At 36.1% G+C, this 18178-nt stretch overlaps 3 protein-coding genes, 1 long non-coding RNA gene and 1 pseudogene across 4 annotated transcripts; 3 read left to right on the forward strand and 2 right to left on the reverse strand.

Annotated features, from left to right (window-relative positions):
* Window positions 1-208: 208 nt before the first annotated feature.
* On the reverse strand, window positions 209-1397 carry LOC118053347 (chlorophyll a-b binding protein 8, chloroplastic). Its single transcript, XM_035064599.2, has 3 exons — window positions 1248-1397; window positions 1109-1170; window positions 209-992 (listed from the first exon to the last, which is right to left on the reverse strand). Exons 1-3 carry the CDS (start codon window positions 1395-1397, stop codon window positions 377-379), a joined length of 828 nt encoding a protein of 275 aa, XP_034920490.1. The 3' UTR covers window positions 209-376.
* On the forward strand, window positions 879-1468 carry LOC140954578 (uncharacterized). Its single transcript, XR_012167925.1, has 2 exons — window positions 879-1016; window positions 1225-1468. It is a non-coding gene; the product is annotated as an uncharacterized lncRNA (long non-coding RNA).
* Window positions 1469-5057: 3589 nt separating this feature from the next.
* On the forward strand, window positions 5058-7118 carry LOC118053255 (ultraviolet-B receptor UVR8). The gene is made up of 4 exons (XM_035064500.2): window positions 5058-5664; window positions 5798-6014; window positions 6148-6463; window positions 6546-7118. Exons 1-4 carry the CDS (start codon window positions 5345-5347, stop codon window positions 7028-7030), a joined length of 1338 nt encoding a protein of 445 aa, XP_034920391.1. The 5' UTR covers window positions 5058-5344; the 3' UTR covers window positions 7031-7118.
* Window positions 7119-9971: 2853 nt separating this feature from the next.
* LOC118053089 (uncharacterized) lies at window positions 9972-12275 on the forward strand. The gene is made up of 6 exons (XM_035064281.2): window positions 9972-10250; window positions 10342-10373; window positions 10454-10660; window positions 10885-10935; window positions 11785-11849; window positions 11936-12275. The coding sequence occupies exons 1-6, from the start codon at window positions 10168-10170 to the stop codon at window positions 12038-12040; spliced, it is 543 nt and encodes a 180-aa protein (XP_034920172.1). The 5' UTR covers window positions 9972-10167; the 3' UTR covers window positions 12041-12275.
* A 396-nt stretch (window positions 12276-12671) lies between these two features.
* On the reverse strand, window positions 12672-13992 carry LOC118053172 (uncharacterized; annotated as a pseudogene).
* Window positions 13993-18178: the final 4186 nt, after the last annotated feature.

The raw sequence follows: 18178 nt of genomic DNA on the forward strand, positions 1-18178 counted from the left end.
ATCCTATCCCAATCAGTTTAAAAATACAAAAATATTCCTATTATTATAAAAATGATTCTACCCATTAGTTTTTCTTAAAAGGGCAAGCAGGTGAAAGCTTCCCGTCGACGGTTTTTATTTATTTTATTTTTTTCAATTTTGTGAGGTGGTTCGATTCTCTAGCTTCATCACAGGTGCCATCGCTGCTGTGTACCCGAGCACATACCTGTTATGGCCATCAAGCTGCTTCATTATCTCAAGAGAAACAAGAGAGGAAGATTTTCTTACAGAGAGTTACAGAAGAGCTTTTCATACAATGGTTACAATGAGTAGGAGAGGACTAGAAAGGGGTACAGAGGGGGGTTTATTCGTATCCCCAAACAGGCAAGAGTGAGCCCTAATGAAATTTAAGGCTGGTCAAGATATTGTTGTTGACAGGATCGGCCAGGTGATCCAGGAGGTTCTGGTACGGTCCGACTCCGGTCACGAGACCTTGCACAAAGTAACCCAAGATGGCCAACATAGCCAACCTGCCATTCTTCACCTCCTTCAACTTCAACTCTTTCAACGACTTCTCGTCTTTCCCAAATCCAAGGGGGTTAAACAAGGGTCCGCCGGGGTAGGCTGGTTCTCCGGACCCACCCAAATACTTCTCGAATCCCAGGAAATACTGCTTGCCCATGGAACCTGGTTTTGCCCAGTCCTGGAACCTCCTGTGCTCTGCGAATCCCATGAGTGCCATCTCGAAAACAAACAGCGTGTATGGATCTGCCCAGTAGCTGTATGTCCCGGCCGGTGGGATGACACCAGTCCTGAACCAAGGGAGGGCGGTCTCCGGAGGTATGAGGCCAGCCTTTCCAAGAATCTCTGGTGCAATAGCACCAACCGCCCCCAGCATGGCATACCGTCCGTTAATGATCTCACCGTAGGCTAACCATTTTGGCTCAATGAAACCTCCTGTGCCTTCCGGGTCTGAAAGTCCAAGTGGGTCGAATCCGAAGTCACCTGGAAGGCTATAGAGTAGAAAGTTCGAAGAGGTAAAGCGAATTAGATGCCAACTTAATTAATGATCATTTCTCTGCGTGTGTCTATATATATATATATATATATATATCCATGGATGATTTACCTGCCATCCAAGTAAGACAAGCTTTGTTTCGATGCGAACCACAGCTGCCTGTCTGTTCCTTGCTGAAGAATTGAGAATTACGAGGTGAGCTACTGAATATTTGTAAATGAAATCAGGGAAAGAAGCAGATGGATCATACCTTAACAGGGGGAGTAGAAGCTGCTCTAACAACAAAAGAGCTTTTCCTTGAGGACACGAATGGCGACTGGGTTGGTCTTGCTCCTAGCACTTTCCTAGCAGTCTCCACTGAAGAGGTAAGAGATGATGACACGAGTGCTTGTGCTGCCATTTCTCCCCCTTTCCCTTATCCTTCTTCTTCTTCGTTTCTTTTTCTTTTTTTTTTTTGGTGTGTGTGTACCTCTACCACACAGGTATGATGACTCTGGTAGACTGCAGCTCTCGCCTCCAATAAACAAAAAACAAGGGAGGGAATAAGGGCCAAATTAAGGTAAACCACAACCTGTGGGCTTGAAATCATGGCTGACAGGAGATGTGGCCCAGCTTTTAGATTAGGTTAGGATCTGGTTGTCCAACAGGGAACTCACACGTGGATTGATTACTTGGATAATGGATATTGTCATCAGTAATGTGTGGGTGGTGTGGAAGCTCCTTTGCCACATGGCTGCCTCTTAACCATTTGCCTTTCTCTTGGTCTCCTCTCGGGATCCTCAAAAATCTTAGATTATCAGATGGGCAATATCTTGTCAATTTTTTTTTTTTTTTTTTTTTTTTTTAATAAACTGAAAAAAGTCTTGTTCAGAATCATGGGCCGGAAAAAACCGGGTTATTGCTTGCCCCAAGTCATAAAGCTAGGCCCAATTACAACTTTAGGCTGGTTTCATGTTGCTTTTTCACTTTTCAGATTCAACAAAGGTTGTTAATTACTTGTTTTTTTTTTTTTTAATATTTGGATTTATTGAATATTGAACTTTATAATTTATCATAATTTATTTTTTTTTTATTTCAATCTCGTGCCCTATATTCAGGTTTAGCGAATTAAATAAGTTGACTCAAGTTATTCTTGTTTATTTTTTAAGATATATTTTTTTTCTCAATTTCATCATTCAACATCTTCAATATTTGATTGATTATAAATTATATTTTATTATTTATTTTGTTTTATTTTCTATGAAGTTATTCTAGTATTATGACTCGGATCATAAGTTTTGTGAATTAATTTAGGAAGACTTGGGTCGTTTTATCGTTTCTTTTTTTAGATTGATTTTTTCTTAATTTTATTGTTCAACAATAGGTTTATTGAAAATTGAGATTTATAATTTATTTTGATTTGCTTTGTTTGGATTATCATGATCTCATAACTTGGGTTGATTCAATATTGTTGTCTCATTATTTTTAAAAAATAATGTTGTCTTGAATTTTTCAGACAAATTATATTTTTATCAATCACTCAAATTATTTTTTAACATATCGAGTTGATCAAGTCATTAAATCAACTTCCACTCTTTTTTTTTCTACTAGAAAAATTTTAGCCACGTTTCAATGTTTTTTTTTCATATTAAAAAAATTAATTTGATCAGTATAGTAATGTAGGCCAAAGATCTAGTAGTTATTAAATAGAAATGTTTAAATTTTGAAATTAGATTTAGATACTTGCATTGCTAATTAAATGGCATAATTTCAAATTAATTTATTTTTATGTTTGAATTGAAATTATATATATTGAATTAATATTTAAATTACACACGCACTAGTTTAAATGTAAAAAAAAATATTAAGAGTGTGGAGAATTTTGTAACAGTGTTATTAGTATTATTAAACTTGACTGGATAGGTCAATTTTGAAACTTCCCGACTTAGCTATTTGCTTAACTTGAGTTTCCAATTAAATTGTGCAGGAGCTAGCTCGACTTAAATTGATCAATTTCAGGAGCCTAAATGCAACCTTGATGACTAGTAAAAACATGGCTTAGCTTCTTCTTCTTTCTTTTTTTGAAGAAAAAAAATGAAAATAACAACTTAAAAAAAAATATTAAGACAATGACATTTAATCAATCTTAGTCCCATCGCGACCTAGGTCATGGATTCTATTAGGTTTAATAATTTTTTTTAAATTTTTTTTTATGTAATTACATGATAAAAATAGATGCTGAGCACCAACTTAAAAACATAAATTTCTTTGAGAAAATTATCCCTATAGAAAGCAAACAAAAATTAATACAATTTATTTCTCAATCAATCTAATATTGAAGGATAGAATAAAAAAAATTTAAAGAACTAAAACAAACAAAAAATCATATCTGGTCAATTGGTAAACTTGTCAAATGCGTGATTAGATTACTTAGGCCAGCATACCAAACTTGTGACCTAGGTTATGGACTCCATTGAGATTCTAATTTTTTTTTTAAAAATAATTTTTTTATTTAACTATATGATAACAAAAATAGACAATTGTGAAATCAAACACTAACCTAATATCAAGATGTTTTTTTGAGACTGAAATAACCTCATAAAAGGTGAAACTAAATCAATTATGAAACTGAATTCTTAATTAACTCAATATCCAAGGATGAAATTAAAAAAAAAATTTAAATTAAATTTGTTAAAACTGCAAACCAGATCAATCAGCCAAACCTACGAACATGTCTATGGACTTTGTAAAGTTTAATAACATGATTTTTCTCTTAAACTATTTTTTTTAACTATATGATAAAAAAAAAATCAAGTTCAATTAAAAAATATAAAAAAAAAATACACTCCACCACCAAACCCGTAAATTGCGGTAACTTGGGTTATTCTAGCAAACCCGCAAACCATGCTAACATAACAGAAATAAAAAGAAACAAATCAAGAAGCTAAATTTTTAATCATCATAATATAAAAATATAAAATTGAAAAAAAATTTTGAAAAAACATATTAACAAAAATTCAAAAAAAAAAAAAGGCAAAACACTGCATATTATTATTGTAATTCATAATGCGATGAGTGTGGATGAATAACAGTTTCCCCATACCTTTTAGTTTTTGTTACTTAAAAAGTTTAATAATATTGTTTTTCTCTAAAACTATTTTTGTTAACTATATGATAAAATTTTTTTATAAAAAAAAATACAACTAAAAAAGAGAAAACAAACACACCTTATCAAAATCATAAATCAAGGTAACCTGAATTATCTTGAAAAACCTGTAAACCACATTAACCTTATAGAAAAAAAAAAAAAAAAGAAACAAATTACAAAACTAAATGCTTAACCATCCAAATATTAAAAAATAAAATTGATAAAAAAAAATCATAATAAAAATTCAATAACAAAAAAAAACAAAAGGAAAAGGAAAATAAAATCACATGTTCAAGCCATTGTTTTAAAACCCAATTTGACCCGACGAATCGATCTGGGACCGAAACCAAACCATGTTTAAAAAAAAATAAGAGAAGACAAAAACTCAGGTTGATCCTACAAGACTCGATCAAAACAACTTGTTAACTGTTTTTTTTTTTTAACAAAAACGATGTCATTTTGCTGTATTAAAAAAATTAAAGTAACAAATCTAAATTTTCAACCATCCTAATATTAAAAAATAAAATTGATAAATTTCTTTTTAAAAAATCATAACAAAAATTCAATAGCAGAAAAAAAAAAACAAAAGGAAAAGGAAAAAAAAAAACCACGTATTCAAGCCAAAGTTTTAAAACCCGACTTGATCCGGCAAGTCGACCTAAGATCTAACCAACCCTGAACCAAAACCTGGCTGAGTTTAAAAAAAAAAAGGAAGTTAGAAACACAGGTGATCAATTAAATTTTCAGGTTGATCTTACAAGATTCAGTTAAAAACTTGTTAGTTATTTATTTATTTTTAACAAAAACAATATTGTTTTGTTTTATATAAAAATAAAATTAACTCAATAACCCTCGATGCCTAAATGGGTTTGGAAATTATGGTTCAAGCAACACAAAAAAGCGAGAGAAAAAAAAGTTTGAAAGAAAAGTTACAGTGTTTTACCGAATGCTTTAACTTTCTAGCTATTTGTTAATGTTAATTGCAAAATTAAATATGAAAAAACACTGTAGCAATGCAGTATAGACATGCTTTAGCTTTTCTTTTAATAAACTCGAAATGATCTTTCCAATTAAAAATAAAAAACAAAACACCGCCAACAACGGAAGTGAGAAACTTTGGTTTAAGTTAACAAAGACAAATCAACAATGGAACTGATAACCTTGGTTTCAAGTTAAACAAAGACCTAAATCACAATAAACTGAGAACGATAGTCAAGGAGATGCTTCGAATTCGAAGAGTGTTAAAGGAGAAGAAACTCCTGAATCTAATTGCAAGAAGCTCAAGAACAAGATGGATGAGCAGCGGTACAGAAGTAATGAGCTTTGGGGATGGGAGCCATGGAGCTCTGGGACTGCCCACTTCTCTGATAGGCCACGGTATGGATGCTTATGAGCCCACCCCCGTTACTGGGCTTCCCTCTGATATCACATCAGTCAGTGCGGGACACTACCACTCACTTGCCGTCACTTCTCGTGGCCAGCTCTGGGCATGGGGTCGCAACCACGAAGTCCAGCTCGGCCGCGGCCTACTTTCTCCCAGGTCACATTTTCTTTAAACAAATTGCCTGCCAACTGTTTGTTTTATTTCCCCAGTTTCACAGTTTTTAATTTGAAAAAACAGAGAACAAAAGATCCAATAAATAATTGTATGAACGTTGGTTGATCATAATCAGAGATACATGGAGTGAACCGAAGAGAGTAGAAGGGTTGGATCAAGTGCAAGTCACTGCTGCATTTGCATCTGGTGTTGTCTCTGCAGCGATCGGAGATGATGGGTCATTGTGGGTTTGGGGCAAGTCTAAGCGTGGACAGCTTGGTCTCGGCAAAGGCATAACAGAAGCTTCGGTGCCTTCTAAAGTTGAAGCACTTGAAGGTGAAAAGATAGCTAAGGTAGAATGAATTCTCATTTTTCTTGAGAAGCACCAGCACAAGGCTACCCCATGTCGATATAATAACTAGAGAATGTTTCGAGTAATCTAATTCGAAAGATGGGAAGCTTCTTGATTTCAATTTTCTTCAACAGGTATCATTTGGTTGGGGGCACACTCTCGCGCAGACTGTGGATGGAAAACTGTTTGGCTGGGGTTATCTGGCTGATGGTAGGTTAGGAAAGATGGGTGGTCTTGTTGAGGAATCTCCACTTGATTCCAGTATGAATGTAGTTAAACATGAAGAAATCACACAATCAACAGTGGAAGTTGCTGAAAGACTGGTTTTAGAAGGAATGGAGAAAGAAAAGGACATGCCGATAGTTTGGGATCCCTGTTCAGTAGAAGAATTAAAAGGAGTTGAAGTTGTAGACATTGCATGCGGGCTTGATCATTCTTTGGTTCTTTGCCGTGAGTAATGACATTACATAGTTGTGAATGTTAAAATGTGTAAATGTGCATTGCTCATTTATTTTAGCTGTACAATTTTCAGGTGATGGCACTCTATTAAGCTCGGGGAGCAATGTATATGGACAGCTGGGGAGGGCAAACCATGACATGGGATTTTCTCCGGTCGATATAAGCTTCCCGGCCTCGGCTATTGCATCAGGCCTCGGCCATTCTCTGGCAATTTGCCAAGCTAAAACACCAGAGGGAAAAGGAGATGCCACGAGTATAGTTTCATGGGGATGGAACCAGAGTTCCCAGCTTGGAAGGCCAGGGCCAGAGAATGTCCCCATGGAGGTTGAGGGATTGGCAGGGGAAACTGCTATCTTAGTGTCTGGAGGTCGAGTACATTCCATCGCTGTCACATCTAAAGGAGAGGTGTGGGTTTGGGGCTGTGGTCGGAACGGCAGGCTTGGGCTAGGGAGCTCATGTGATGAAGCTGAACCAATCATGCTCGACAGTCTAGAAGGTTGTGAAGTCTTGCAAGCCGTCTCAGGCTTTGATCATAACCTGATCTTGATAGCTCAGTGAAAATATTTAGTTTTGGCGCAGTTTCAGACCACTTATGAACACATTTTTACGCTGCTATGCCTATCCACAAATACAGCTTCTTTTCGTAGCCATTTTGTTTATTTATAGGTCCCTGAGATTTTTAATTGAGAAAGTTTTCGAATACAAAAAACTGAACTTATGGTCAATGAGTTCATATAAAAGAGAGAAGATATAAAAGAGAAAAAATTAATTGAGGTGGTTTTGCTCCATAAACTCCATAGAAAAAGGAGATTGAAACCCATAAATTTTGTCTTGATTCAATTTTGTTTTGGGTTTTTGAAATGATAATATGGTATTTTAGAGTAGAAAATGTCTTCATTGAGTTCTTAGCATTTTTTAGGTATTTTTAGATAAAAATATATTGAAAAAAAAGTTTTTGGGATCCAAAAACTCTGATCTTATTTTTTGATCACCCGAGGTAATTAGGAAATGCTCCAGTAATCGACATGTGGTCCATTAAAAATACAAACTAGGGTTAAGGACACATTGTATTTTTTTATTTTAAAAAAAAAAAAACCCAAAAACTACTCTAGTTATCGACGTGCGATCCATTAAAAATAACATGCAAGCTTAGGCTATTTTATTTTTGGCCAGACATGGAGGTGTGGTCTCTTTTTAAAGAATTTCCTTTTATTTTTTAATTTAAATTTTAATTAATACTCTTTTTCAATTTTTCTTAATTATTTAGCTTAGTTTTTCTCCAACTAGCAATTAATCTTTTGAATTGATTCTCTAATTTTATAATACTTTAAAGAAATTATTGTAATTTATCTTTAATTTTTTTCTACTTAGATCTTAGATAGATAAGTTGTATTTGTATGATGCATTTATATAAAAAAAAATCATTTACAGTTGGTGACCAAAATTTGTCTCTAAGATAAGTAAAAAATATATAAAATAAAAATAACAGTTAAAATATTTTAATGTGCATTTATTGTTTGCTTCTAATAAAGAAAATCGGTTTTTCATTTTAGTTTTTAATTAGCATTGATAACTATTTTTTGATTTATAAATTCTTATATTTTTCAATTTATTTTATTAAGCATAGATATTAGCTTTTAATTTTTCAAATAAAAAAACTCATGATATTCATAATTTGAGCACCTTTTCTTTTATGTTAAAAGTTAACTTAAAATCATATGCGCAGCATGACTTGGGTATGAAGACCATTTTCTTATTATATCTCAAACAAAAAAAATTTATATTATTGTTAAAATTTCGGTTACCATTAAAAAAAAAATATAAGTGCTTAGCCCAAATATTTTGGATCAAGAGTAAATTTATTGTAGATTATAATAGTAAAATGGTAATTTTTCTCTTCACTCCAAAGTCATTAAGCCTTCCATAAGGGATATATTAGTCTTTTTAAAATTGTCAAAAAGTTATTTATAAATACGATGTGGCAGTAAGATCTTTACACATATATTCAATACATTAAAGTTACTTAATTATTTTAAAAGTAAAAATTTATAAACTTGATCCAAGGGTTTTATTGTCTTTTTATTTTTTCTAAACAGTTAAATGATACATTTGCTCAAAAAATCAAATTTTTTATAACTTTAGTCCAGGGTCTCTGCATCTTTTCATATTGTTTTTTTTAGCTAATAATGTGGTTGTTAAAGGGGCTTTTTAGTAGTATGGATATTATTACAAAAAAAAAAAAAACTTGTTTTTGGGTGGCACACACGTGCGAGTAAAATATCCTTGCATTCTTTGAGCAGCGTATGGATAACATGCGATGGTCATACGGTGGCTTATAGGATAGTGTTAGATTCATTTGAACTTCCCTTTTGTCTAGCTGAAATGCGTGCTCTAAACAGATATCTAATTTAGTGTGTGTGATCTTTTTCTTTTTTTCCCCCTTACACCTCCTTGATTTCATCATTGACCTTGTAAAAAATAAAACAACCCTTCATCTTGTTATTTTTTTTATATTTGGTTTTTATTATTTTAATTTTTATTTATTTTATTTTAGATAATTTATAAAATTGATTTTTTTTATTTCATCTCCTCTTAACTTTTTATCTTTCAAATTTGATCCTTATTTTTTTAATTAATATTTATTTTATTTGAGATAATTTTTAAATTGTTTTTTTTTTTTTACATTTTATCCTTTTTAATTTTTTTCTGCTAATTTGATTCTCATTATTTTAATTGCTATTTTTTTTTTATCTTGACAATTTTATTATATTGATCTTTTTTTTATATTTCGTGCTCCAACATTTAATTTGTTAGAAATTGAGCTTCTTGATTAATAATGGGTCTAAAATTTCATAAGTTGTGTATTTGGAAGATTAACCAAAGTTTAGAAAATTCGCTTGAGTTTACTTGTTTTTTCTCCTCTTGTTTTAAGTTCATGTTTTTTTAGTTTCATCCCTTAACATTTATTTAATTGAAGATTAGATTTTTTTTTTCCTATATGATTTTTTACTTATATTGATAATGACTTGAGTTATACTAGGTCTTTTTTTTATTATTATTATTGTTCTATGTTCAATTTATCTTTTTTTTAGAAATTTTATTTTTAATTAAATTAATTTATTAAATATAAGCATAAAATGTTTATCTCATCTCATGATATTTGAATTATTTTCCTTTCTAGTTTATTGCTCTAATGTCGCTTGCAACCCCTCTTGGTGTCAATATGAAGCCTTTCACATGACGTTTGAACCATCTCAATAAATTATTTTTAGTTGTTGAGTGATGGTAGGTCTTTGATGAACTCTTTTTTAAAAAAAATATATCGTTAAATTAATCGAGCCTATTAGACTTGATTAGTTAATGATTTTAATATTATATTTATTTCATTAACTTATTATTATTTTTATTTAAGGAAAAATCTGACCAATGCAAAGTTAACGATCGTTAAAAAGAGTTATAGAGAAGTTAGGTCAAAATGAGTGAAGCAAGAGGATGAAAATGAAATAAAATGGCAAGACTTCCGAGCAGATTGGTGGCGTAACAATAAATAATACTAGTATTAATTAGGAAGCAAAGTGACAGAAAAGGCGCGTGGGAAACAAACCAGCACACCTCTGGATCCTACCTGATTTCCCACAGGTAAGGTGTCGCGGTAAGCCTCCGATTCATCGACTGAGATAGAGAGACAGGGAGAGATGCTGGAAAACCCTACACCTGCTGCCACTGCTCCTCCTCCAGATTCCACAACAGTCAAGCGCTATGCTCCTCCCAATCAAAGGCACGCCTCCGCCTCCTTTTTTTAAGCTTTTAATTTTTTATCCTCTTCTATTTCTCACAAAAACCTCTTTGTTTGCTCGTTTGTTTTTCAGGAACCGTTCTCTCAATAGACGCAAATCAGGAGGTCAGTTTTTCGTTTTTAGTTAATTAATTAAATTTAATTTAAATTCTTGAAAATGAAGTTCGGATTTTTGTCTGGTGCAGATCGGTTTGATAGAGGTAACAGTCTTTATCAAAATGATGGAGAGAAGAACCAGCAGCCACAATCACATGCTAATACAAGAAATAATATCCCGGATCATCATGGTGATGCAGGGAGCAGCAGTCTCCTCAATGACAACTCCTCGCCCCACACTTTAATACCATTGGAAGGATGTTGTCGCAGTGAGGCTTCTCAGCTTCTAAATGATCGTATGCACACTCCACTACTGTTCCTTTCAAGAATAAAAATAAAAATTTAGTTAGTTAGTTAGTTGCTTATTTTCACCGCTAATCTAGGTTAACTGCTGAGCTGTGAAGCTCAAGCCCATTCATTTTAGGCACTTTGAATGCTATTCGTAACCTATCTGTTTTCTATTCCATGCTTTTCATACGTACATACATACATACATACATACATTTGTTTTCAAGTGCAGGTTGGGCGGCGATAATGCATAGCTACAATGATACATCGATAGATTTATCTGGTGAGTGAGTGGTATTATACTTGTTTGTTAGCTTTTTGATGTTGTGTTTTTCATTGCCTGTGTAAAAGTTGTATTTTTATGTCATTTTGTTTATGCTAAGTTCCTTGACCGGTAGAGTTCTAATAAAATGATGTTTATGTTGATTGTAAAGTCAAGAGGCCCTTTATTATGTCATATGTTAATTTTTGTGAACGTTGGACGGATCTTATAGCATATCGATGTTTGTATGGATTATGAGAGCTTGGAAATGGAAGAGAAAAGGAGTGGAATGAGTTGTGTTGTAACACCTCTTTCTATTGATGTCTATGATATTGATCTTATAGGTTGAACCAGCACTAGTGATTTCTTCTAGGTACTGGAATTGTACAGGACTTTTATGTTTTAATGGCAGTGCCTGGTGCTATCAACATTACTTTGATGTCTTACTGATATCCATCAGTATCTTTTCAGTGGTTGGATATGCTGATATAGTTAAAGTTGTCAATAAGGCCACAACAAGGACAAATTTTTGCCTCTTGTCAAGTGGATTTTTTTTTGCAACGTTACTTCTAGGTTTTAGTTGCTGTTGGTAGTTTGGGTGTATGATGTGTGTCAGCGCTTTTGTTTTGTTTTGATTCTCTTGTAATGTGGTTTTCCTTTCCACTCTTCTGTCTATGTTGCTCGATTCTTTTCTTTGCAATTGGAACAAAAACAATGAAATATATTTCTGCTAGAACCTTGCAAGCATCTCTATATAGATGGCAGAAAGGCCATGTAGAATGCCTATGTGTGCTATCATGTATTGGGTATTGTGTTTATTGATCCCTAGTTCACCAGCAATATTGTTCCCTTCTTGTTTTTCATTTTCAGAAAGACCAGTTATGTATTCAGGAAGCAGCCCACCAGCATGGGGACAATTTAAACTCCCTCATCAGGTTAATCCCTCTCCCTCCATCCCTCTCTCTCACTCTCTCCCTCCCTCTCCCTCACTCATGTGATCTGCTATTGGATTGCTTTTCAGATAATGTCTCCAGTGAACAGTGTCGGAGCTCCTAATCCACAGATGGACTTCTTAAGTGAACTTCACCGTGCAGTTCAGGATGCCAAAGCCAGTTATGAGAACTAACACTACCACATCACTGCACGAGACAAATGCTGTTTCTGGATCTGGAATCATGTAATGATTTCTTGGTGTTTATTAAAACCCAAAACATGGTACTTATTTAGAGATGTTATTTATGAAGACAGTCGATGATCCTTCTGTGTAGACATGACCTTGCGAAACTGAGGATTTGCTACATATGACTTATGTATACTATTGCCCCTGTGATGTTCAATGTTACTGAGGTTCTCTTTATGCATGAGCGAAATGCAGGGCATGTTTGTGTGCTTGTTGGATGATCTGGCATGTGTAGTCCTGTTATGATGCGACGGAATCATGGAAGTGCGAATGATTGCAGGATGAGCCTCGAGAATTTTAATGGAATTTACTGTGATTATCAAAGCTTTCACTATTTTTAAGTTGGAATAATGGAAATTGCATTTTCATATTGGTCAACGTCAACATCTTGCTACATTAGTTTAACCTGGCATTACAGGAATACTGGCTTCCTTAAGATCCGTCATCGTTTTGCCACCCTCTTGTTTCGACAAGCTCCCGAGACCTTGATCCCCAGGGAGCTCTTTTCTTCCTTAATATATTACTCTCTCTCTCCTTTTTTCAGGCTTCATGCAACTAGATATCAACAGTCTCTACCTTACATAACGGTATGTAACATCTTTGCTATTGAACATAAATGCAAAACAATTGGTGATTTTGTTTGTCTTACATCTCGAATGAATAGAAGAAACTTTAATCAGGTGACTTGTGAGTGACTACCCTTTCCACACAGGAATGATTCCTTGAGCTGCCAAGCGTTTTTCCACCCAAAACACGATGTGTTTTTCAGTAATTTTCTTCTCGTCGATCAGAAAAGGCTCAACTGTGCTGACTCCTGAACCGTAGGATGATAGAGAAAACCCTTTTGGACCTGCCCCAACAAGGAAATGATGCCAGGAGTTTTTGTTACTTGTAAGATGAAATATTGACAGGCTATACCATAGTTTTAACTCTCAAGCTGCCATCAAATAAAAGTTACCTGTGAGTCCATCAGGGAAGAAGGCCCAAAATGAATAAGGAGTGCCCTTCTGTAGAAAGGAGCCTTCCAACTGGGATTTTCAATATACCAATAGAAACATGAATTGCTGACATTTTAGGCAAAAACACAGAAAAAAAACAAGATGTGATACTTACTCTGTTGTCTGTGAAAGATAGCTCGAGTTCAGTGATATCATCTTGAGCCTCAAGAGTAGCTTTCAGAGATGGGATCACATCCTCCTCCATCAGCTGAGAAAGAGGCTTGGCAGGAGCTTTCTTGGGTTTTGCTGGGGCCTTCTTTTCAACTGGCTTTACCTCCGTCGCATCAGCTGCAACTGGCACGGTTCACTTACAATTTTAAAACCGACACATGAACACGACGAGACTTACTGCTATGAACCAAGAACATGTCAGCTTACCGGTGGAAGTGGACGATTCTTGCACAGCAGAGCACGTAATTCTTCTCCGCGATGATGCCAACTTGCTGGCCATCTGCTGCTCTCATTCACACAGACCAGACAAAATGTTAAAGAGCTAAAATAAAATAGATTAAACAGACAATTAAGGAAGTGCGATTTATGTGATATGAAATGCATACATGTGTCAGAAATAGACGCATACCACATGGAGTGGAGGAGAGGAGGTGGCTCTGCCATTCTTCCTGAAACATGAAGGTGATGACGGGAAGCTTGAAACTCCCACCGCTCCACCTCTTGTTGTCATATTTTAGAAGTTTTCTTAATAACCCTAGGATTTCTTATTATCGTAGTCTCTGCGTTTTTTCAATTACCACTCATTTATCCTTTTTTTTATTAATTATTATTTTACTTGCTCTTTATATGAGAAGAAAAAGAGACTGAATGGAGGGCTAATCGTAGACAAATTGGAAGAGAAGCAGCAGTGAGGAAAGAGAAAAGAGTCTTCTGATCCACACAATGTTTGGTAGAATACATGCCACTGATTTCTTTTATTGTTTCATTTTCTTTTTCTTCTTGGACATACATGTATTTCACATGATGACAAGATCAAGATAATTGAAAGTTCAAACCCTAGGTCCCTAGTTGTCCACCATCCCTTGCCACTCAGTGGCTGTTGGCTATATTTTTACTTGCATATTTATCTTTTATATTTTTTAACCTAAGTAGCATAAAAACTCGAGTTACAGAGTATGCAAGATCATCCAGAAAGTATCCTTTACCGCCATATATATTACACAATATACCCCTCTTACGGTTTACCTTCACTTAAAAGCACTGTTGATTGAAGCAGTATAATGACAGTCCAGCTCTTGCCACAAAAAGTTACAAGGGTAGCAATGAAGAGGTGGGGTTGTCTTTTTACTGGGATGCATTTGACATTGAATGGATAGTTGAGGGAAAAATGGTCACTTCAAGTTTTGGTGAGGCTACCCTAGGTGTCCGCGCCTCCATATAAAGACACCTGACGCTTGGGCTGAGCTACCCTTACGCTGAGTCAGGCCCGAGCGCCACATGGTGCTGGAGTTGACTAGTCTTTTGCCCTGACGTGAGCCAGGCCCACTCTCCCACGTGGGGACACTTGGCGCTTGGGCTGCCTTGCCTAGGGCGTTCAACCAAACCTGCATGCTATATGATGAGACTTGAAGTTTGAGCTGCTTTGCCTATGTGCTAGGACCACAAATAATAATAATTTTTAGTATCAATACTTTCAATGATAATAAAAATAATAATCTTTGTAACACAAATAACAATATTTTTTATATTAATACTTTGAACTACAATAAAAATAAATATTATTACTTTCAATTATAATAAAAATAAAACTATTTTTACCGCAAATAATAATATTTTTAATATTAATGCTTTGAATTATAATAGAAATAATATATTTATAACACAAGTAATAGTATTTTTAATATTAATACCTTCAATTATAATAAAAATGATAATATTTATGGCACAAATAATAATAATAATAAACTTATCTTTCAAATCAACTATATGATTTTTCTTTGATGGTAATAACATGTTGGACCTGGACGCGTCCACGCCCAACCCCACGTTAGGTCTGGACGTGACTGCGACCAACTCCATGTTGGACCTGGACGCGTACCTGTCCAACCCTATGTTGGGTTTGGACGCGATCGCGACCAACTCCAGGTTGGGTGTGGATGCGTCCACGCCTAATCACAAGTTGGACCTGAACGCTTCCACGACCAACCTCATGTTGGACATGGATGCGTCCCCGGTCAACTCCATATATAATATACTAAAAAGGCTTAGTGCCTCTCCTACTGTTTACTTATACTTAAAGCACTGTGGATTGGAGTAGTTTAATGGCAGCCCAACACTTGCCAAAAAAAAGTTGCAAGGGCAGCAAGGAAGGGGTGAGATTGTCTTTTTATTAGGATGCATTTAGCATTGAATGGATGGTTGGGGAGAAAATGATCACTTCAAGTTTTGGTGGGGCTACCCTGGGTGTTTGCTAGGCCCATGCCCCCACGTGAGAACACCTGGCGCATGGGCTGACCTGCCCTTGTGCTGGGTTAGGCTTCAGCGCCACGTGGCGCTAGGACTGGCTTGCCCTCACCCTAGCATGAGCCAGGCCCACTCACTCACGTGGGGACTCCTGGCACTTGGGTTGCCTTGCCCAGGGCGTACAGCCGGACATGCACACCACGTGGCGAGACCTAGCACTTGAGCTACCCTGTTGGCCACAAATAATAATATTTTTTAGTATTAATACTTTCAATGATAATAAAAATAATAATCTTTATACCACAAATAACAATATCTTTTATATTAATACTTTGAACTACAATGAAAAATAAATATTATTACTTTCAATTATAATAAACTAAAAAATATTTGTACTACAAATAATAATATTTTTGATATTAATGCTTTGAACTACAATAGAAATAGTAATATTTATAACACAAATAATAGTATTTTTAATATTAATACCTTTAATTATAATAAAATAACAATATTTATGGCAATAATAATAATAATAATAATAATTTTTAATTTTATCCTTCAAATCAATTATATGGTTTTTCTTTGATGGTAATAACATGTTGGACCTGAACGCATCCACACCCAACCTCATGTTGGAGCTGGATGCGTCCCTGCCCAACCCCACGTTGGTCTGAACACGATCGCGTCCAAATCCAGATTTGGCAGGGACGCGTTCACGCCTAACCACAAGTTGGACCTGGACCCACCCACGTCTAACCCCACGTTGGGTCTGGACGTGTCCCCGACCAACCCAATATTGGACCTGGACGCGTCCACGCCCAACCCCACGTTGGATCTGGATGCGACCCTGGCCAACCCTAGATTTGGCGGGGATGCGTCCGCGCCCAACCACAAGTTGGACCTGGACGCATCCATGACCCACCCCATGTTGGACTTGGACGCGTCTACGCCTAACCCCACGTTGGACTTAGACCCATCTACGCCTAACCCCACGTTGGGTCTGGACGTGTCCCCGACCAACCCAATGTTGGACCTGGACGCGTCCATGCCCAACCCCACATTGGGTCTGGACGTGTCCGCGACCAACCCCATGTTGGAATATCTTTTATATTAATACTTTGACTATAATGAAAATAAATATTATTACTTTCAATTATAATAAAACTAAAAATATTTGTACCACAAATATAATATTTTTTATATTAATGTTTTGAACTACAATAGAAATAGTAATATTTATAACACAAATAGTATTTTTAATATTAATACCTTCAATTAAAAATTACCCAATGTTGGACCTGGACGCGTCCACACGCCCAACCCCACGTTGGGGTCTGGACGTGTCCCGCGACCAACGCCATGTTGGAATATCTTTTATATTAATACTTTTACTATAATGAAAATAAATATTATTACTTCAATTATAATAAAACTAAAAATATTTGTACCACAAATAATAATATTTTTTATATTAATGTTTTGAACTACAATAGAAATAGTAATATTTATAACACAAATATAGTATTTTTAATATTAATACCTTTAATTATAATAAAAATGACAATATTTATAGCATAAATAACAACAACAATAATTTTTAATTTATCCTTCAAATCAACTATATGGTTTTTCTTTGATGGTAATAACATGTTGGACCTGAACACGTTCACGTCCAACCTCATGTTGGAACCTGGATGTGTCCCCGCCCAACCCCAAGTTGGTCTGAATGTGATCGCGTCAACTCAGGTTGGGTGGGACGCATCGGTGCCCAACCCCACATTGGATCTGGACGCTATCGTGTTCAACTCCAGATTGGGCAGGTACGCGTCCGTGTCCAACCACAAGTTAGACCTCGACGCATCTACGACTCGCCCCTTGTTTGCCTTGGACGTGTTCCTAGCCAACCCTATGTTGGACCTGGATGCGTCCACACCCGACACCATGTTGGACCTAGACCGTCCACGCTAACCCCACATCGGTCTAGACGTGTCCTCAACCAACCCAATGTTGGACCTGGACGCGTCCACACTCAACCCCACGTTAGGCAAAACGCGACCGCGTCCAACTCCATGTTGAACCTGGACACGTCCACGCCCAACCCCACATTAGGTCTAGACGCGTCCACAACCAACCCCATGTTGGACTTAGACGCATCCTTGCCAAACCCGATGTTAGGTCTGAGCGTGACCGCAACCAACCCCATGTTGGACCTGAAAGTGTCCTTGCCCAACCCCATATTAGGCTGGACACGACCGCGTCCAACTTCATGTTGGACCTTTGACGTGTTCCACACCACCCCACATTGGTTTGGACTCGACACGCCCAACCCCAGGTTAAGCATGAAACATGTTCGCGCCCAATCATAAGTTGGACCTGGACACATCCACGCCCAACCCCAAGTTGACTTGGACGTCCCTGCTTAACCCCACGTTGGGTCTGGGCATGTCCCTGCCTAACTCCACGTTGGGTCTGGACACGTCCCTGGCCAACCCCATGTTGTACCTGGACGCGTCCATGCCCATCTTCATGTTGGGTTTGCCTGCGACTGCGGTCAACCCCATATTGGTCTGGACGCATCCACGCTCAACTCCACGTCGGACATGGATACGTCCACGCCCAACCCCATGTCGGTTTTTTTAATATAATAATGTGCTATAAATATTATTAT

Source organism: Populus alba, chromosome 14 (assembly GCF_005239225.2).
Source record: "Populus alba chromosome 14, ASM523922v2, whole genome shotgun sequence".
Classification (NCBI taxonomy): Eukaryota; Viridiplantae; Streptophyta; class Magnoliopsida; order Malpighiales; family Salicaceae; genus Populus; species Populus alba.